Here is a 22,043-nt window from a genome sequence, read left to right on the forward strand (position 1 = left end):
TAATGTACCACATGGGACTGTTTCTTATAGCACCCCTTCTTGCTAGAGGCAGGAGGATCTCTGAGTTTGAGGTGAGCCTGGTCTGTAGAGTTAAGTTCCAGGACAGCCAGGGCTATACCTGTCTCTAAAAAGAAAAAAAAAAAAAAAGAAAGAAAGAAAAAGAAAAAAGGCAGGGTGAAGGGAGAAAAATATACTGGTCACTGTTCTATTTTGGACTTTGAAAAAATGGTACTTAAGACAAAACAACCAGGTCAAGACACTTAGCAAATGGACCCTTGTAATTAATGCTCTGAGCAAGGTGCCATTTTTCTTTTTAGAGGTTTTTAGCCAATAGCACTAATACTAGTACTTTTCTTTGAATGGCTGAACTTGTTGCTACTTGAGAGGAAGAAAGTATGTATATAAACAGAAATCAATAAAAATAATTGTCTTTAATTTCTTTGTAGGTCAACGTATAATTTGAAATATTAAAAGTGGATACAAAACTATTTCCGCAATGCAGACAATTAAGTGTGTTGTTGTTGGTGATGGTGCTGTTGGTAAAACATGTCTCCTGATATCCTACACAACAAACAAATTTCCATCGGAATATGTACCAACTGTAAGTATAAAGCCTTTCTGATAGTAAAAGAGATTGTAATGTGTTGTCCATTGAAAAGAACTTTTCCTGTCTGCACCAAAATATTTTTGTCTGTCTTTTCCCCTTTATAAAACTAAGTTTCCTTGCCTTTATTACTTTGTGGGGTATGTGTTACATGTGTTTACCTGCCTTGGTGCATGTTTGGAGGGCAGGGGACAACTTGAAGGAGTCTCTTTCCATCTTGTGGGCTCTGATTAAACTTAGGGTGTCATGTTTGGCAGCAAATGCCTTCACCTTGTCAGTTATCACACCAGCCCATCGTTTGGTATTTTTAAAGGTTTATGACTTTTCATGCGTAATTTACCTACACTTTAAAGTAAAACAGCTGAGGATGGAGCGATGGCCCCACAATTAAGAGCGCTGGCTGCTCTTCAGGGGACTCAGATTCATTTCCCAGTGCCCACATGGCGGTTTATAGCCACCAGTAATCCAGTGCCCTCTTCTGACCTCTGATGGCACCAGGCATGTGTGTGGTGTACAGACATACATGCAGGCAAAACACCCATACACATAAAAATAAAATAGGGCTGGAGAAAAGGGTCAATGGTTAAGAGCACTGCCTGCTCTTCCAGCGGACCCGGGTTCAATTTGCAGCACCCACATGGCAGCTCCCAACTGCCTATAACTCCAATTCCAAGTGTCTGACACCCTCACACCAATGCACATAAAATAAAATTAAATAAATTATTAAAAAATAAAACAATGGTAAAAAATTTAACTAAGTGAAATAAAAGCTGAAAAATGAGTCTCGAGTTAGAAAGGGCGACACAGGATCTATAAGAAGTACTGAAGGTTCTGAAGCATGGTGCTGTCAGTTTGCAGAAGCACACCCTATATTTGGGATGAAGTGACTGTGTGTGTGTTCCATTGATTAATAGAGCTTAGAGGTCTCCTGGAGTACAAATATGAGAGAAAGCAATAATGTTTCCACTTACCGTATAGAGTTGTTCTCTTAACAGTGATGAGGCTTCATTTCACACAGATTCCTAGGGGTAGAGGGTACACCTTTTTTTCTAAGAGCATTCAAGATTTGACTGAAGTCTTGGGTGTCTTGCTATAATTGTTTTATTAACTCCTTGGAAGAAGAGAGATAATTAAATTATGATTAAATGATAATTAGGGGAGAGACTTGTTTGGAGTAATACTTGGGAAAACACATTTGGGCTACAGTGTTTATTCTGAGTTGCTTGGTCAAACTACCTAGAGTATAATTATGTTAAATGTACTTGCTCCTTTAGTGCTGGGAGGGGAATAATTTTAGGGATTATAAGGGTCTGAAGTATGCCTGATATAGAACTAGTATCTTTTGGAACTGATCAAAAAGAGTCTGGATCTGTTACACAAAGAAACCTTGTCTCACCTCCCCCCCTCAAAAAAAAAAAAGCCAACAACAAAAACAAGAGTCTTAGGTTAATCTTCAGAGACATAGGTAGGGTTATCAGGTTAACATATTGATAGTTCTATTTATTTGGAAGTGTTAGCTTCTGTGATGGCCCAGCTTGTGGTGGAATTAGGCTAAGGTAACATGAAGAAAGAAGTTTCTTTGAGGGGTAGGAATTTACAGATGTAATTTGGTAAGAAAACTACATTTTTGAGTGGTCTGTTAGTGAAAAGATGTTTTGAATTTACAAGGGGCTTTATGAGATGTGACAGGGATATGTCTCAGGGTGAGATAGCCATTGGGAATTTTGTGTCTGAGTTTTTACTTGTAAACACCATTTCCAAATCTTTCATTACTTTATTTGATGTGATGTATGAAAGTTGAGCTTCTGGGTATTTTATATGTATGTACATGGTTGGGAAAGAATAGCAGTGTGATAATTTCTGAGTGGGCCTGCTTAAGTAAGCAGGCTGGAGTAAATTATATATGTATGGCATATGTAATTACATATGGCATGGAAATAGAGTTGGCATATAGTGCATATTTATTCCCATCTGTGGACTGAGTTATTAGTTAGAGAATAGAGATTAGAGCTGAAGAATTATACAGGTCACCTTATCTTCCATGAGAGAGAAAATTCAGGTCCAACTTGAATATGAGAAATTTCATCAGAAATGGAAATTTCATCAGAAGCTTCTCTGATGCCTTTTTTTTTTTTTTGAGACTGGGTTTCACAGTGTAGCTCTGACTTTCCTAGAACTTTTTATGTAGACCAGCTGGCCTTAAACTCCCAGAGGTCTACCTGCTGACTCTGCCTAGTGCTTTCTGATTCTGATTTTTTTTCTCCTTTTTTTCTGAGGCAAGGTTTTACTATGTTGTTCATATTGGTTTCCAGGGTTGAAGTGACCCTTCTGCTTTAGCTTCCTCAGTGGCTAGGATTGATGCTACCCAACACACCTGGTGTTTTTTTCTTCTTCTTCCCCTCTTTAATTATTTAACTTTCAATTGTGTTATGTATGCTGTCCATCAGTGCAGGTGCTCACAGAGGCTAGAGGCGTTAGATTCTCCTGGAGCTGGAGTTACAGGTTGTTGTGAACCTCCTTATGTGAACCTCCGAGAGCTGAACTTAGTCCCCTGAAAGAACAGTACGAGTTCTCAACTACTGTCATCTCTCCAGCAGAGTTTCAGTTCTGAATTAAAAGGGGACTGTCTATGAATAAATAGTTTCTTCGATATCCGATTGTACATTGTTGAAGCATATAGCACTGTCTTAAAGTTTTTAGGTTTTAGGGGGATTTAAAAAAATAATATTTTTGAGATAGTCTTATGTAACCCAGAGTAGCCTCAAAGTCACTAAGTAGGTCAGAGTGACCTTGGTCTGTTCTTCTTTCTGCCTCTACTTCCTATATGCTGTGATTATGAGGTGTTTCACCAAACCCAGTTTGTTTTTTTCTTTTTTTTAAAGGTTTGTTTATTTGTATATGTGCATGCTCTATTTGCATGTACACCTACATGCCTACATGCCAGAAAACCATCATCGATCACATTAGAGATGGTTGTGAGTCACCATGTGGCCACTGGGAATTGAACTCAGGACCTCTGGAAGAGCAGACAGTGCTCTTAACCGCTGAGCCATCTCTCTAAGCCCCCTCTTTTTCTTTTTTTAAGCTGACTTATTTTCATTTAGCAAAGTGTTTGATTCAAAAGCTTCTCAATACTACAAGTTGTCAGAAAGAATGAGTATCACCTTTCCTTTACTGCCGAACCCCATTGCAGAGGTGTGGAAGGGTCCTCTGTAGTCAGGGTCTTAGTTTCTGTGATACCAGTTATGGTTATGTGTTTGCTCATGTAGTAGACTAGGGTCAAGCAGACATCTCAGGACCTAGTCTCATATTTTTCCAGGAAGCATTCAGCTCATTCAAGGACATAGTAGGATTGGTTACCTAAAAATAGGTGGACTAAAGGAAGATGAATTACCTTCTTAGGAAAGAAATAAGTGGCTAGGAATTGCACTATCTCATCTACTAACAATGTTATATTTCTTTGCTTTTGTTTTTTTCAGGTTTTTGACAACTATGCAGTCACAGTTATGATTGGTGGAGAGCCATATACTCTTGGACTTTTTGATACTGCAGGTGAAAACTTATGTCTCAATATTTTGGTCTGTAGCTGTAACAGTTGCTGTTACTAGATGTATTTTTTGGACACATGAAATTAGTATATCAGTAATTCCCTTAGCTTTTGTTAATGTTAGCAGGGTTGAATGTAATGACGGTTGTCAGCACAGTGGCACACTCCTCTAAGTCCAGCACTCAGGAGTCAAAGGCAGTCGTGTCTCTGAGTTTAAGGCCAGTCTAGTGAACATAGGGAGTTCCAGGCCAGCCAGGGCTGTAGAGAGACCGTGTCTCAACACTCCTCTTTGTCTCTGTGTCTCTCTCTGTTTCTGTCTCTTTTCTCTCTGTCTCTGTCTGTCTCTCTCTTTTGACCCTGGATGGTTATTGAGGAGTTTGGAGTACCCTGGGTGGATGGTATGGAAGAAGAAACAAATACAGACAGAGAATCCTTAAGTAAACTTACATGGTTTTGGAGTCTGAAAAGAGACTACAAAGGAATGAGCTTGGAAAACATGTCTGCTGATCATTTCCCTCACCCCCTTGTTCAGATCTTACAGTTGGGGACTAGGGATGTAAGTGAGTTCATAGCATACTCCCCTTACATGCATGAGGTCCTGGGTTCAGTCAATCCCCAGTATTTCTGCATAAATTTGGTATGGGTGTAATTACAACAGTCCTAGGAAGAAACAGGAGGAACAGAAACTCAAGGTCTTACCAAAAACAAACAACAACAACAACAAACAAATTTAGGACCAAGGTGGGCTACATAAGACACTGAAATGAAGTAATTTCAGTTTCCTAAATATGACCAAGGCTGTAAACTTGGTATTTATGTATTAGGATAATTCCTTTGTTAGAAAATTTATATGGTATATTTTGTCTGTATAATGCAAGTGTAGAAAGTGTCTTATGACACATGAACCATGTCTAGCATGCTGCTTTTTTGGTCAGCTATCCAAATTACTCCTAACTCACTTACCTACTCATGAATTCATTCATTCATTCATTCAACGTGAGTGAATGCTCTATCTGCATGTATATCTTCACGTACAGAGCATCAGATCCTTTTATAGATAGATGGTTGTGAGCTACCATGTGATTGCTAGGAATTAAACTCAGGACCTCTGGAAGAGCAGATATTACTCTTAACCTCTGAGCCATCTCTCCAGCCCTTCAACTTGTTTTTTTTTTTTTTTTAATATTTATTTGTCTTTATTTTATGTGCATTAGTGTCAAGGTGTCAGATCCCTTGGAATGGGCATTACAGACAGTTGTAAGCTGCCATGTGGGTACTGGGAATTGAACCTGGGTCCTTTGGAAGAGCAGACAGTGCTCTTAACCACTGAGCCATCTCTCTACCCCTTCAACTTGTTTTTAACACTAAGTATACACCATAAGTTTTCTCTGTGTAGGTTTTTTTTTTTTTTTTTTTAAAAAAGAGGGTCTTACAGTGGTTTTGCTGTTTTGGAACTCTGTGTGGATCAGGCTGGCCTTGAACTCAACAGAGATCTGCTTGCTTCTGCCACTCAAGTACTAGGATTAAAGGCTCGTGTCACCATGCCTGGCTAGTTTTAAGCATTTTAAATCAGTTTTTTAATAGGTTTTTTATTCTTATTTTATTTTTATTTTTTGAGGAAGTATCCTTATTGTAGACGCGTCCAGCTCAGAAGTTATTGAATATAACAATAAAATTCATTTTGTTAAGTGTTAGGTTTGATGAATTTAATTGACCTCTACTATAATAAATTTATCTACTTCTGACTGTCATTGGGCTGTCTATTTTATTCATCTATCCATATCTGTTTGTATCTGTCCGTCTGTCCGTCCATCCACCCATCCATTTAATTTTTAATATCCTAAAATTCTGCTTGTGCTTTCACAGCTTTTTCTTGGCCTTGGCAACCATGCATGGACGTCTAGTAGGTTCCTGCTTTTTCACGTAGGATTTCTTGTGAATCCTCTATGTTTGACGTATGAGAACCATCCTTGCAAGTATGACAGTGGTTCTTTTTGTTGCTAAGTACTATCCTACTCTGAATATAGCACAGTTGTTTATCCACATGGGAGCCGATGTGTTTGGGTTCCAGCTTTAAGCTGTTATAAATATTGGTAGTATGAGTTGCTTTTGTTTTATTTGTTGTCAGTACTATGAACACAGGTTTACAGAATTGTTGAGACCTTGCTTTCAGTTCTTTTAGCTCTATCAGCTGAGTCGCTAGATTGTGTGAAAATTCTGTTTTTAGTTATTTTAGTAGCCTCTTTTCTTCAGTAGCTGATTTTTGTTCCTGCCAATAATGCATGAGGGTTATATGTATATATTTTTAAGAGAAATGTAAGTCCTTTGCCTTATTTTATGAATTGGATTTGTTTGTAATTTGATTATTAGGAGTTTTCTAGATGTTAGTCTCTCTCGTCCAGATCATGAGACAGGGTCTCACTATGTTGCCCTGGCTGTCCTAGAATTCACTATGTAGACCAGGCTGGCCTTGAACTCACAGGGATCCATCCACCTGCCTCTGCCTTCTGAATGCTGTGATTAAAGGTGTGTACCACCGTGCAGGCCAGATCATGGTTTTCAGGCTATTTCTCCCATTTCTCTGGATTGCTGAATTTTTTTTTCCATATTTAATTTTATATGTATGGGTATTTTGCCTACATGTATGTCTTCGCACCACTGCATGCAGTGCCTGTGGAGGCCAAATAGAAGGTGTTGCATATTCTGGGACTGGAGTTACAGATGGTTGTGAGTGGCCATGTGGGTGCTGGGCACCAAATCCTGATCCCCCAGAAAAGCTGTCAGTACTCCTGACTACTGAGCCATCTTGCCACCTCCTGGATTGTCCTTTTATTGTAGTGATACAGTTCTTTTGAGGGATGAGTTTGGGATTGAGCCTAGGGCCTGCTACAAATGAGGTAAGCACTTGCCAATAAATGAAACTTTTCCGATTTTCCCTTTAAAAATATATTTTTTTCTGTGTATGGATATTTTGCTTGCATATATGTCATCTGTACCACATATGTGCAGTGCCTGTGGAGGCCAAAAGAAGGCATTGGATTCCTTGGACTTGGAGTTTTTGGCAGTTGTGAACCTCTATGTCGGTACTGGGAATTAATCTGGAAGTTCAGCCAATGTTCTTAACTACTGAGCCTTCTCCAGCTCTCTGATACTGGCTTTTGATGCATAAAAATGTTTTATTTTCATGAAGTCTACTCTGTCTACTTTTTCTCTGGTTCTTGTACATCGGTGTCATTACTATCTTCTTCTTCCCCCAATCACCATCAGGCTTAGTGCTGTGAAAGTCTGCTCTAGGTTTTCAGGGTTAGGTTTGATCCATTTTAGTTAATTTTTCTGTGTAATAGCAGGTAAGGGCCCAACTTCACTCTTTCTGTGAGTACACAGTTTTTCCAGCACTTTTCATTTATTATATGATCTTTGTCAAAATTATTTTGTATGATTTGTTTCTGGCTTTTCCCATGATCTGCTTGTTTTTAAGTCAGCATTACATTATTTTGCTCACTGTAGCCTTTTTAGTAAAGTTTTAAAAAATTCGATTTATTCATTTTATTGTATTTGTGGGTATTTTGCCTGCATAATGTATATACACCACATGACTGCTTAGTGCCCTTAGAGGTCAGAAACTGGCATCAGGTACCCTGGAATTGGGAGGTTCAGATGGTTATCAACTACTGTATGGGTGCTAGGAATTGAGCACAAGTCCTCTCCAAGAGCCATGGGTGCTCTTAACTGCTGAGACACATTTCCCCAGCTCATTTTATTATTTGAAGTAACAAAATAGGGTATTGTAGCATTGACTATGAAGGTTGCTGTGGGTGGAATTGACATCTTACCAGCATTTATGTATTTATTTTTGTTATCTTAAGTCATCCAGCATTTTAGCATAGGATGTCTTTTCATTTCTTAGGGCTTCTTTACTTCTGGCAGTTTTTGCCGTTTTCATTTTGTGAGTCTTTCATCTTCCTGGTTAATTCCTAAGTAGTTTATTCTTTTCATACATCTATTAATTCTTGCCAAGTTCATTTTTTTCTAAGCCTTTCTAGTGTTAGAGATACTGGCTTTAACATGCACCTGTGGACCAAGCATAAGACCTAGTTTGGTAGTTATTCTGGAGAGTGGATATCTTCAGTAGAGTATTTTGTTAGGTGGTTTCACTGTGATTGTTATGTAGGCAAAGTAGATTTGATGTTTTTTTTTTAACTAATAGTTTATTGTTACTACATTATTTTAAGTTACTAATAAAGAACTGAAAACTAGAGAGAAAAGCAAATTATATGTCATTTTCCTTTCTGTTAAGTTATTGACATGGAAGTAAATTAACTTAGATAGTATTGTCCAAACAATAAGGCATCCCTTTGATTAGGTAAATTGCATTATCATTAATGGCTAGTGTGCTAAGAGCTGCACACTTGAAGTGTTGACAGAGCTGTTATTTTTTTTCTCCCCCTTTCTTCTTACTATGTAGTTTCAGCTGTCTTGGAGCTTGCTTTGGTAGACTAGGCTGTTCTCAAACTTGTGGTGACCCTCCTGCTTCTGCCTTCTGAGTGCTGGGTTTATAGGCATACCCTACAACCTCCCTATTTTTTATCTATGTCTGTCTGTCTATCTATCTGGAAGCATGCCACAGCATGTGTATGTGTAGGTCAAGAGGGTTTTACCATCTCTTTCCTAGGGAGGAACTCAGGCATGGTAGCCACCATCTTTACACACTGCGTGATCATGCTAGCTCCATCATGCTCATCTTTGACCTTTTTTTTTTTTTTTATACTGGTCTTATATAGCTCAAATTCGCCCCACAGTCAACCTTCCTGCCTCTATCTCCTAGTTCCCTAGTGCTGAAATTATAAGCTTGTACCAGCAATACCTGATTTTTATGTGGTATGGAGATTGAGCCCAGGTTTCTATGGATGCCAGGTAATCACTCTACATACTAGAGAGCTATAGCCCTTGACCTGTGATTTGTATTCATTTATTTAGACATTTTAACAAATTATTTATTTTATGTACATTGTTCTTCCTGCTTGTATGTGTGTGTGAGGGTGTCAGATCCTCCTGTAGTTACAGCTAGAGTTACAGTTAGAGCTGCCATGTGGGTTTTGGGACTTGAACCCAGGTCCTTTGGAAGAGCAGCCAGTGCTCTTAACCACTGAGCCATCTCTCCAGCCCCTAGACCTGTGATATTAATGTTGTGAAGATAACAAATTTTAGTTGTTGACCTCTCTAACTTTTTCTTTAGGGCAAGAGGATTATGACAGACTACGACCGCTGAGTTATCCACAAACAGATGTTTTTCTAGTGTGTTTTTCAGTGGTCTCTCCATCCTCATTTGAAAATGTGAAAGAAAAGGTGAGTTAGACTTTTCCCCCTTGAAACCTACACAGCAGTCTGTTGCCCTATAACAGTTTCAGAGGCTTGTGGATTAACAAAAACATTTTAAAACCTTGCTTTTAGTGGGTTCCTGAGATAACTCACCACTGTCCAAAGACTCCTTTCTTGCTTGTTGGGACCCAAATTGATCTCAGAGATGACCCCTCTACTATTGAGAAACTTGCCAAGAACAAACAGAAGCCTATCACTCCAGAGACTGCTGAAAAGCTGGCGCGGGATCTGAAGGCTGTCAAGTATGTGGAGTGCTCCGCCCTCACACAGGTAAGGGCTCTGGAAGCATGTCTCTGTAGTTGATTGTTTTAGGACACAGAGGGTTTTATTTTTTAATTAATTTATTTTTTTAATTCTTTCTTTTTCCCTTAAAAATGAAAAAAAATATTTTATTTATGTGAAAGTATTTTATGTCTGTGAATGTATACTGTATGAGTGCAGTTCTGCTGAATGTATAAGCTGACAACATGACCATTCCAAAGTATGGTTGAGAGAAAGTTTCTATTGTAGATATGAGGGGGAGGGTACAGCCAGAGGCATCTGGAAGAATACAGAGAAGAGAAAGAAAAGAGTAGATAGAACTTGGCCAGCAGACTCAACTTGGTCAGGGGGCTGGTGTGAGAGAAGAAGAGGAAGTGGGCCAAGAGAGCTGACATAAAACTAAAATAATAGAAATAGAAGGGAATGAGAAGGTGGGGCTGGGGGAGAGAAGTTTCTGAGTTGGGGAATTTTAGAGAAAGAGTGTGGTGAGGAAGAGCTAGGATGTTAAAATGTGTAACCAGTACTTGTGATACTGAGGGAGCCTGGAGGCTAGCATGCGGGTGGTATGCTGACAGGTACCATGGGTAGCCATTTGTCCCTTCTGCCAGTGATAAGTAAATGGCTTCCTGAGGAATGAGGGCTTCTGTGGAACTGTCAGAATTTGGGCCTGACATTCCAGCCTTTTGTTTATGATAAGGGCAGTGTAATCTCTTTTATGTAACTGCTTCTTAGCTGAAATTAGGACATTGTTGTCAGGGCTCAGGAAGTCTGAAATGCCTGTTTAAGGTTTTGGGTTGTGGGGAGGCTAGATTGAGTGCTTTGAGCAATCTGGAATGCTGGTCCAAAGCCAGGGCTCAAGTTGGAAATTGTGTTGAAGTGTTTAGTTTACATCAGCTTTCAGCAAGGACAGGGCTTGCTGTTTCTGAAGTACCACCTGAGCCTGGCATGTTTGGAGCAGTTGCATTTTGCAGTTGATTGGAAATCTGTGGGAACAGGTACAGACTAAAAACAGAATATAAAGATGAGGGGCTTAGGGGAAAATCTTTTATCTTGGGTATACACTTGAAACTTTGAGGCCTGTGTTCCTGGTAGGTGGGAGCGGGGATGATGGTGGTCGAAGAAGCCCCAAGACCAAAGGAAGGACAGAGCCCACCCTCAAGGATAGGCAGCAGGCAGGAAAGCTTAATTTTTTGATTAACAGGACTGCTTATCTGGAGGTCTGTTTGGCCTGTGACTGGTGGATCTAAGTCTTGACTCTCTAAAGCTTATATGAATTTTTTTAAAGTTTACAAAAAGGTAAAAGTTTTAGATAAATTGGCATTTCTGCTATTTGTAATCTTCACTGAAATCCTCATCATAGAAAAAGTAGTTAACAAGTGTTTAAAAGCCAAAGATGTTTTCAGCATGAGAAACTTTTTTTTTTTTCCTTTTTTTTCTTTGGGACAGGGTTTCTCTGTGTAGCATTGGCTGTCCTGGACTCTCTTCATAGACCAGACTGGCCTCGAACTCACAGAGATCTGCTTGCCTCTGTCTCCCAAGTGCTGGGATTAAAGGTGTGTGCCACCACTGCCCAGCAGTGAGAAATACTTTTATGTTTATATTTAGAAAATAGCCAAAAGAAGTGAAAACCTTTTCTTTTTGGTCTTGGCTGTCCTGTACTTGCTTTGTAGACCAGGCTGGGCTTGAATTCACAGAGATCTGCCTACCTCTGTCTCTCTGAGTGGTGGATTCCAGGCATGTGCCCACGTGCTCAGCTTGAAGTTAAAAATTGTGAGCCTGTGACTAATAGTAGTAGTCAGCGCTTGTTTTCTTAGTGGGTGTTGGGAATTGAACCCTGGTCCTCTGGAAGAGCAGTCACTGCTCTTAACATCTGGGCCATCTTCATAGTAGTCAGCGCTTTACCAGGGATAGATAAATAGGTTATCAGAACTCCATCGAGTAATTTTACAACTTTGAATTTTTGAAGTCTTAATATAAAAATAACACAGTAATAACATAGAAATTTGAAACATTTTTCATTTTTCACATACCTTAGATCACATCCTTAGATTTTTACAACTTGCAAATCACTTTTTTAGACTGTCATAACTTAGTTAAGCATTAATATCTTTGGACCTTTTTAACTTGCACTTACACACTTTAAATTGCTTTCTTAGATCCTCATGAATTACACAATCTTTCATATCCTCAGACCTTTACATTTGTACTTAATTGGAGTTCCAGCAGTCGTGAACTACCTGTAGTGGGTGCTGGAAATGTAACTGCAGTTTTCTGTAGAGAAGCAAACACTATTAGCCACTGAGCCATCTCTCCAGCCCTCTTTTTCTTACAGTGATTTGCTACATAGCCCACGCTGAGCTTGTTCTTGTTTTGTAGCGCAGAGTAGTGTGGAGTTTGTAGCAGTCCTGCTTCAAACTGAGTTACATGATTGTAGCCCCAAACCTGCTTTACACAGGTATATTCAGCAGTAATGCTCAGGAAGAACATGTCTGGCTTAATTATGTTTTATGTGTTTATGGAGAACCTTGTTAGGCTCTTAAGAGTCTGGCATTTCTTACCTCCCATGTGGTACTTTTGCTAAATGGTTTGGAGTGGGCAAGATGGTGTTAGTAAACCTTCAAGTGAGGTCCAAATAAGAGCAGACTTATAAGCAAGCAGGCTATTCTCCCTCCCTTCCTTCCTCTTTCCTTCCTTCTTTCCTTCCTTTCTTCCCTCATTCCCTCCTTCCTTTCTTCTTTTCTCCCTCCCCCCCCTTTTTTTTGATCTTTAGATACTTAAATTTTTTCTTTAGTAGTTCTGACAAATAACATAAAATTTCTAGGGTAATTGAACTGGGACAGAGAGTTAAGCATAATATTTGAGGCTTTTGAGTCAAAGAAGGAGCCTACTCTGTGGGTTAATTTTGCCATAGTCCTCAGTCATATGTTAAATATTATTTCCAATACTGTGTATCCAAGGATATTATTTCCCTTATAGATTTTTTTTCTGTGGCTATTTTTGAGTGATGTATTTAGAAGTACTTGGAGCTGAGTTCAGGGAGCAGTGAGTGAGAGTTAACATGCTTGTGCATTTTAGTCTTCTGTAGCTTAATAGCATTGTGTTTTAGTTCCTTTTTGCTCTAGCAAAATACCCTGACAAAAGCAACTTAAAGGAGAAAGGTTTATTCTGGCTCACAATTTAAAGTACAGTCCATCATGTGCAGAGATCAGGTAGAAGGAGCTTAAGCCACTGGTCACATTGCATCCAGTCAAGAAACAACAAATAAATGCATGCTAGTGCTTAGCTCACTTTATCTTTGTCCAGTCCCAAGTCCTCTGCCCAGTGACTGGTCCCATCTACAATTAAGATGGGTCTTCCCACATCGATCAGTATAATCAAGTTCATTCCTCATAAGCATACCCAGAAGCCACTTGCCAGATGTGTCTGGTTTTTGTCAAGGTGATAGTTAATGTTATTCACCAAAAATATCCCATTCCTTGTTTTGAATGTGGTTCTAGGAACAAAGGAAAGAATTTTGGAAATGATTAGCATTGGATTCACTGATCTACATGCATAATGAAAATAGATTAATGTATTAAATATAGTTTTTAATACTGTTGGGTTCTTGATCAAATGTATGTCAGTAATATATGTATAATTATGCATAATTAGATTTTCATGAGGGATTTAGTGTATGAAGGACCAGATGCATAATTAAAGCTCCCAGCCTTTTCTTGGTTGTATATTTAAATATAAAGCTTTTGTGCTTAACTAGATTCTGCAGGATAACTTTAAGGCCATTTTTTTTTTTTTTTTTTTTTTGAGACAGGTTTTCTCTGTGTAGCCTTGGCTGTCCTGGACTTGGTTTAGACCAGGCTGGCCTCAAACTCAAAAGAGATCTGCCTGGCTCTTCCTCCCTGAGCGCTGGATTACAGGTGTGTCCCACCATGTCCGGCAAAGCGTAATTTTTTAGTTCTATATTCCCCTAGCCCAGCTTAGCAGTTGATCTCGTTGTAGAAGCAAATATTTAAAACTTCACAAGAGCTGGGTAGAACCCAACAGCATGTATCTGAGGCATGCTCTCTGTTCTTAGATATGGGATGCTTTGGAGAAATAGTGGGCCATGTGGACCCAGTTTTAGGTCACTGGTGAAGCTTGTTTTAGACAATTAGATATTTCATGGAGATTTCCAGAATGTGAAGAGATTATTGAGTCATTTAGAACTGGAAGCATGGGGAGTTATATATAGGAGGAGCATTTTCCTTTTCAGATTCTGAAGTTAGGAGAAATCAGAGAATTAAAAGAAAATGGGGTTTGAGGTTATGTGTAGAAGTTAAAAAGTTCTATTTGTTGATTCCTCTATAACTAAATATTTATGTTACATAGCAAGATGGTAGTAAAGCCAAGATTAGCTTTGTTTCATAAGATACGTGCTGATCTTTTCCCAAAGTAAATACACAAGAAAGGAATGTCTTTTTATTATTATTTAAAAAAAAGATTCATTTATTTATTTACTTATTTTTGAGACAGGTTCCACTCTGTAGCCCCAGGCTGATGTAAAGCTCAGTATTCTCCCAAGTGCTGGGATTCAGCCTCCTAACCTGTTCCTTCTATGGGGTGTACCCTTCCTTCTAATGGTCCTCTTCCCGTTTATAGTTTTTACAAAGTATTTCCCTCCCACCCCCTTGTTTCTTGTATTTGCCTGTGAGTGGCCATACAGATACATGGATAAGTTGCAGAGGTAGGTACTTTAACATTAGTATAGTAGTTCTACTAGGAAAAGGATGTAAAAGAAGAAAAATGTTAAAACCTCGTTTTCTGATTGTTATCTCATTTATTTTCTATCATATGGGTTGTGTGGGTATGGTTCCTCTGGGGGTGTAGGGTACAAGGAGGGCAATGCCTGCGGTAGTCTATTGGCTGACACTGTTGGGGCTGTGTCTGGGATTGGGGGACATTTTTTAAGATCAAACTGACCTAAAGAACATGTAAAACTGCTCTTGAGTGATAAACCTGTGGGCTCAGGGGTAGGTGATCTGTGTGGGCTCAGAGTTTCATTGCTGTGAATCACAGTGTCCTTGGAGTTTCTGGTGGAGCTGTAAGTGTATTTCTAGTCTAGTCCCTGTAGATGTGAGGATGTTCTGTTTTCATTCCATGCTACATGCGCTGGGCCCATCCAGGCATCTAAAATCATCGGACTGCTTGCTGACTCATTCTCCCCCTGTTTTCTGTTTCCTTATGACTTGGGTGGTGGTTCCTTGCTCTAATAACATTGCCCAGTACCTGAAGTGCATGCTGTTTCTGGGGTCCATTCCTTACAATTGCTGCTACTAAATCCTGATTAATCCCATCCTGATATGTTACTGAATCTAGAAACATATAGCATGCCTGTTAGTCGCTGTTTGTGCCCTTCAGTTATTCAGGGGCTGAATTCACAAAAGTCTGGAATTCTAATAGATTTATTTCTAAAATATGTATGTCATCATCATCTATAGTAATGTTGGAGGAATCTCACTTTTCAGACACATTTATCTTGTATTTATATAGCTATTTTTTTCCTCTTGGTATTTTTTTTAAACCAAAATGTAATGTTAGATTCCAGTATGTGATTCTTTATAAGTTAACATACTGCATATTGCTTAATTTTTTTTGAGGTGAAATTTCTCTCCAGTTATCTACCCTCTCAATACTCTCTTACTTATGAATGAGCATTCTTGTATCTCCTTTCCTTAAGCACATTGCTTCTGTGAATTCAGCTCTTAATCCAGACTGCTATTGTATCTGCTAGTCTCTCTAATCCTCTAACCTGGCTGCTATTCTCTCTCCTCCCCTCTGTCTTGTAGAGAGGTCTGAAGAATGTGTTTGATGAGGCTATCCTAGCTGCCCTCGAGCCTCCGGAAACTCAACCCAAAAGGAAGTGCTGTATATTCTAAACTGTTTTCTCCTTCCCCTCTTTGCTGCTGCTTCCTGTCCCACTACTGTAGAAAGATCATTTAAAACAAAGGAATAAAACCATCCTGTTTGAAAGCCTCTGCGTCTTTTTACTCAACACCTTAGAGCAAACTTTGTATTCATTTTTAATCATGAATGCAATATCTTAGAATATTTTTTGTGATCAGTAGTCATATTAGACTTGTTTAACTTTCTGCTGCTTGAGTTGCCTGATGCTCAGAGCTTTTGGTTTTAATTATTGCAAAAGGGAATGTGGTCTGGCATTAAGAATGATGTCTTCTTGGAGCAAATAAGAGTTTTAACACTTCTAGGTGTTAGTTCTAGATGGAGAAAGTATTGCTAAACATCATTTTACTCTTACTGATTGTTAATTGTAATTGCATGACAAACTATGAAAAAGGTTGACTTGCTGGTAGAGTGTAACGGGGAAGGGAGGTTTCTTCTATGGTTTTCCTGTGTGCAGTGAAATTTCTGTGTTGCTCTTGCTTTGGCTGTTTGTGCTGTAGGTGGAGTGTTTGTCATTCTGGGGTGGGGAAGGTATCCATGTATCTGCTTACTGCTCTATGAGTTCATTGTTACACATTATCTTCTAATCCTAGCATCCATTTAACAATTGACTTAAGGTTTGCTGATGTTGAAATGTAAAGCTACTGCCTTTATATTTTCCTGATTTTGATTCTATTGTTGTGAGGAAAACATACAATTGTGGTTATCTTTACATTTTGAAATTAAAAAATATACAATTGTTTGTATAAATGCCTGGTGAAGCTTTATTCCTGTTGCACTGACTGGCTCTAACTTCACTTTTGTATTAGGTACCCACCTCTGCTTCCTTGAATCCCCTTGACTCTGTCTAATTAGTAGGATAAAGGGAGTTCAAAGTCAGTATATTTATAGCTGCCATACCCTTGCTGCCCACTCACCGCCTTTCATAAAACATGGATGCTGCTGCCCAGATGTGCTCTTTGGTTTACACGCTGCTGCTACATTTGAATGCAGGATTGCTTCCTTTGTTCCCACGTAAAACACAGCTCATTGAATGAGCCAGTAACAGGTGCTTGTTTGCTTCTTGTGACATTATATTGGTTTGCAAAAATTATCTCAGGACCACTCAGGAATATCTGCTCATCTGTGCCAGCATTGCTGAATCTTTCCTGTGCTCTGACAAGACAGAACTGGTAGAAGCAAAATTACTAGGTTGAGTTTCAGTTTCTTTGCCCACTGTCTTTGAGGTTTGACTGTTTGAAACATGAACTCCAGCTCTGTTGTTATACTGAAAATCAGATTGCCCATTTCTTCTTTCTACCCCTTTTCAGAAAGGCCTAAAGAATGTGTTTGATGAAGCAATATTGGCTGCCCTGGAGCCTCCAGAACCCAAGAAGAGCCGCAGGTGTGTGCTGCTATGAACGCCTCTCCAGAGCCCTTTCTGCACAGCTGGTGTTGTCATCATACTAAAAGCAATGTTTAAATCAAACTAAAGATTAAAAATTAAAATTTGTTTCTGCAATAATGACAAACGCCCTGCATCTACCCACATGCACTCATGTGAGACAAGGCCCATTGGTATGGCCCCCTTGCCCTTCCAGTAATAGTTAATTTTGAATAATTGTGTATTGTCTGAAAAGTGATGAGTGTTAGTTTTTGTTTCCTTGTTTAAAACAACAGCAAATCCCCACAAATGTTTTGTTTTGTTTAAAAGCAAGGCATGCGTGTGATGACTGTAACAGACTAATTCCAATTGTCACAGCTGCTCCCTGCTTCCATTTTGGAGAGAAATCTGGGGCATCTTAGTGTCTTTTGTTTTTGTTTTTGTTTTTTTCCCCCCAACCCTTCTCTCCTTTCGGGATGTGTGTGGGGTTGTTTCTTAGTCTTGTTTTTAAAAATCTGTTAACCAGAGGACAGCCTGTGGGGGAGGAGGACAGGTTATTTCCACATTCCACTCCCTAGGTCTAGTTTAGCAAATATGTCCCCACCTGGTGCTCTTAGGAAGGAGTATAGAAATGCCTCGTTTAATAACATACTCCTTCTTGAAAGTTGCCTTTTCTCTCCACCCTTAAGTGGATCCAGTCTTTGATGAAACTCATGACGGTGGTGGAAGCTGTCTTGCCCCTCTTTCTAGGATGCACTCTATATGTGACTGTGACTTTCAAGGGTATTTGTTTGCCATTTGCTGATATGGGGAGGGGGGGATAATTTCTAACTAATTTCATTTATAAATGAAAAAAAGTATTGCACCTTTTGAAATACACCAAATGGATCGAGTTCCTAATTAAAAAAAAAAAAAGAAGAAGTTCTTTTGCCCCTGTCAGTCATTTTCTTACATGCTTAGCATAGATTTACAGCTCACTGTGTAGTGTTCCTAGATTCAGCTGAAGACCTGGTACACCGGGTTCCTTAGGGGATGGTGCTGGAAGACACATGCTTACTGATGATTGCCACCTCTTTTCAGGTGATGAGGTTACAGGTCTGCTTCATTCAGAAGCTGTGAGCATGTGGGGTGGGGAGCATACTTTTAACCAACATGGGGACCAGTCAGGGCTGTCCCCTTTTTTTCTTTCATGCCTATGAGGAACCCTTGAACAACTGGCCGAAGCTCTCAAGAAAAATGGCGAGAGCCTCATGACTCTTCATAAGTGTTAATAGAGACTTTATCAGGCTATTTTGTTTGCAGGTTCCAGTTTTTAAAAATGTTTAGGTAATCTCCTTCCCCAGTCCTGATCTTGTGGATTTGTTAGTGCTGAACCATTGCTTTCTTGTGTCTCAACTCTTTGTATATGAATTCTTTTCAGATGTATTAAACAAACAAAACCCTTCACAAGCCAGCCTGAAGATTGTTATTTTCCCTCCGCCTCTTGCTTTTCAGGTATCTAGAAGTGAGGGTGTGCCTCTTACATGACATCAGTATCTAACAAATTTTGGGATAAAATTGTAATGCTTTATTTTTGTTTTCTGGTAGTAAGTTTGAGTTGTTTACATCCATATATTTAGGTTTATGCCTTCTTTCCCAAATTTGACAAGAAACTCTGAATCTCCTCACCTTATATGCTGATTAGGTCAGAGTAGTTAGTACAGAAATATTTGTGAAGCTCTCAGCTCGTGGGAGCAGGATTGCCATTCTCCTGTAGTGCAGCGGGAAAGTAAACCACTTGCCGCAGCCTGCTTGCATTGGTGGCTTTCAAATTTGATTACTCAGAGTATAGCTTGTGAAGTGAAATCTTAAAAATAGTTTTCTAGGCATTTCTAAAATGCAGTCAAGTTTGAGATCCACTGCTTCTAGGTTGTTGTTTCTTTCGTATTACAAACTTTGTTTTGTCAATATGATTCATTTTCTTTGGTTGACAAGAATGGTATATTTACCTTACTTGCATTATAATGGTTGTATGAGAAGCTTAGAACATTAACTCAGTTAAGTTCTCTATGTGGATTTAAGGTTGGTATGACTGCATATTATGTTAGAACTATGCAGGCCTGGGTGACAAGGGGCTTGAAAGAGGAATATTGAAGCTTTACTAGATTTTGTTGCGTTTCCATTTATTTTGTGAGTGTATGTATGAGCATGCCATGGCACATGAATGGAGGCCAGAGAACAATGTATATGGGTCTCCTTTTCACCAGGTGGATGCCCATGATTGAATTCAACCAGTTGAGCTATGAGCCATCTTGCTGGCTCCTTTGCATGTTTTAACCAGTGCATCATGCTTCTTTTAGGCCATTCTAGGAGAGATAACTGGATCTTGTCATATTTTGGAGAGCAGAGATTTGTATTCCTCTTTCATTATGATTCTTAGAATGGTGCTTAGCCCAAGATTTGGCTCTGAAAGTAGTTATTGGATAAGTACATGATTTTTAAGAGTTAGTACATAAAAGCCAGTCATGATTGTCTCCCCAAATTTCCTTTTTGAGACAGAGTCTTGCTATGTAGTCCCAGCTGACCTGGAACTTGTTATATAGACCAGGCCGTCCTTGAATTCATAGACAGAGATCCATCTGCTTCTGCCTCCTGGGTGCTGAGATTAAAGGTGTGTACCATCACTCCTGGCAGTGCTGGAAGATTTATACTCACTAGAATAAGGGTGACAGGTAATTGGAGTCAAATTAAAATACTTTTCATTCTGGCTTCTTCAGATTAGAAGACATGGGTAGCAAATGGATGGAGGTAATATGGTTTTCTAATTAAATATTGTTTTCTTTGACTTAATAAACTTGTTTATGATCTTGGCTTGGTAGGAAAGTGACTGCTCTGTGGAGTGAGTGGGTTAGACTCATGGCATGTTCAATCCTAATGGCAGTGTAAGTGTGTATATGTGTGTTTGTGTGTGTGTGTGTATGTGTATGTGTGTGTTTATCTCTATGGGGCTGTACATACAGGAGTACAGATACCTGTTCAGGCCAGAAGAGGGCATCTGATTCCCGGGAGCTAGAGTTATAGGTGGTTGTGAGCCATCTGACATGGGTCCTGGGAATTGAGTTCTGTTCTTCTGTAAGAACAGTACTCTCTCCTAAATCACTGAGCCCTCTTTACCCATGTCTAATCTTTTGGCAATATGACTTGGTCATTTACAAGTATGTTGGCCAAATTCATAGCTATTCTGGGATATATAATAGCAAAATAGCTACAGTTAGCTTGTAGCAGAATTTACAGTATAAACGCAGCACTGTTCTAAGATGTGGTTTACTGGGGCTAGGGGTTATGTGGTTCAGTTGGTAGAATGCTTGCTCAGTATTCATGAAGCCCCGTTTTCCATCTCTAGCATAGGAGATAGAAGTGTGATAATGAGGTAGGTGTTCAGGGTCATCTTCATATACATCTAGTGAGTTCTAGGTTATCATGGGCTACATGAGACAGTCTCAAAATAAAGACGAGCTGTATACAAAGACCCTGTTTAAGGATTAAAAATCAAGAACAGTGACACATGCCTGTAATCTAAGCAACTGGGAGTTAGAGGCAGGAGAGTCATAAGTTCAGTGTCATCTGTGGCTTATATATAAAGTTAGTGAGCAGTCTCACCTCTGCTCCTACCATACTGTAAACTGCCTCCCACAAACAAACAAGCAAAGACCAAGATTGAAGTTTGATGCTTGCTGGTCCTAGGACTCCTTAGAAGTCTGTTATGTAACTGGGAATGGTACCATCTTTCTTGGTACTGACAACCCTAACCTCTCAGGGATGACTATTAACCAGACTGTCTGTGAGGAAAGGGGCTTCCAGTTCTTCTCCTGGTTTAGCTTTCCTTGTTCTCTGTAAAGCATTTCTTGTGTCCATCCAGCTTCAGAGCGTGGTGATGTAACTACACAGAGAAACTGGAGCCCTCACCAAGTGTGTTTTCTTTCCACTGCTGTTTAATGTCCCAGTTCTCTTTAAGGCCTCATTTTAGTAACCATGGCCACAGTAATGTGCTATAAACCACAAGGACAGTCATTGACTATAGTGTTAGCTTGTTTGTTTACTTATTTTGCTGTTGGATCATTTATATACACCTCCAGCTGAAGGTTGTACTCAGCCGGGCTTTACATTGCTCATCCCAGAGCCTAGCTCCAGAGAGCAGTGACTCCCTATGAGTGGACTTCTCATGGGCAACGTGTTGGAGGTCGGAGGGGCCCACTTTCAAAAAGTACGTGGAGATTTTCTCATTCTGTTGCTTGGAAGATGCAAAAAAGCTAAGTTAGATCAAAATGTTGTTCAGTTATTCTCAAACAGTCATTTGGTATGCTTAATAAATAGTATGTTTAAAAGCACTTTATGTAAGCTGGGTGTAGTGGTGCATACCTTTAATCCCAGTACCCGGGAGGCAGATCTCTGTATGAAACCACCCTGGCCCACAGAGGAGGGTTTCAGCACAGCCAGGGCTACATAGATTCTGTCTAAAATAACAAACCAGAAAACAATGTACTGGAGAGTATAGCAGAGAATCAAGTAGCTGACACCTGCCTTCTAGTTGGAAGTTTCTTTCCTTTATGGTTTTGACAACTGTCTTTTCTTGTCTAGCCATGTGGTCTCATTCTACTTGGAACTGCTCCCAAGACACTCAAAGGCTTGCCTGTGTGCATACCATGCCACATTTATTTTCCAGCATTTAGTGAGGAGGTGTCCTACACCGAGCACTGGAGACACTGGAGGATGAGTGTCAAGCAGTGCTTGTGTAAGCAGGCAGGGCAGAGGGCCTCCTTCCTGACACTCTGTCAGTTGCTTTGCCCACTTGATTGTTGTGCTTGTGCTGCAGCATGCTCATAGTTCTCCAGGGGCCATGACTGCAATGTAGGCTGCTGGCAAGCCCCATAGGACTGTGAAGGACACTGCAGCTGCATTAGTAATGCTCTTTT

General features: G+C 39.6%; 1 protein-coding gene across 6 annotated transcripts in view; it reads left to right on the top strand.

The window, feature by feature from the left end:
• Cdc42 (cell division cycle 42) overlaps positions 1-18,540 on the top strand; it is a 37,762-nt gene extending 19,222 nt beyond the window's left edge. For 3 of the 6 annotated variants that reach the window (XM_021630826.2, XM_060379270.1, XM_060379269.1), the window contains exons 2-6: positions 447-601; positions 4,084-4,156; positions 9,388-9,497; positions 9,603-9,800; positions 15,614-17,095. In XM_021630826.2, the coding sequence (XP_021486501.1) occupies positions 497-601; positions 4,084-4,156; positions 9,388-9,497; positions 9,603-9,800; positions 15,614-15,703 (576 nt within the window). In that variant the 5' untranslated portion in view covers positions 447-496 and the 3' untranslated portion in view covers positions 15,704-17,095. Of the gene's footprint in view, positions 1-446; positions 602-4,083; positions 4,157-9,387; positions 9,498-9,602; positions 9,801-15,613 lie in introns of all 6 variants that reach the window. The other 3 variants (XM_021630825.2, XM_060379268.1, XM_060379267.1) reach the window with 2 other exon arrangements.
• The last annotated feature ends 3,503 nt before the right edge of the window (positions 18,541-22,043 follow it).

Source organism: Meriones unguiculatus, chromosome 3 (assembly GCF_030254825.1).
Source record: "Meriones unguiculatus strain TT.TT164.6M chromosome 3, Bangor_MerUng_6.1, whole genome shotgun sequence".
Lineage (NCBI taxonomy): Eukaryota > Metazoa > Chordata > Mammalia > Rodentia > Muridae > Meriones > Meriones unguiculatus.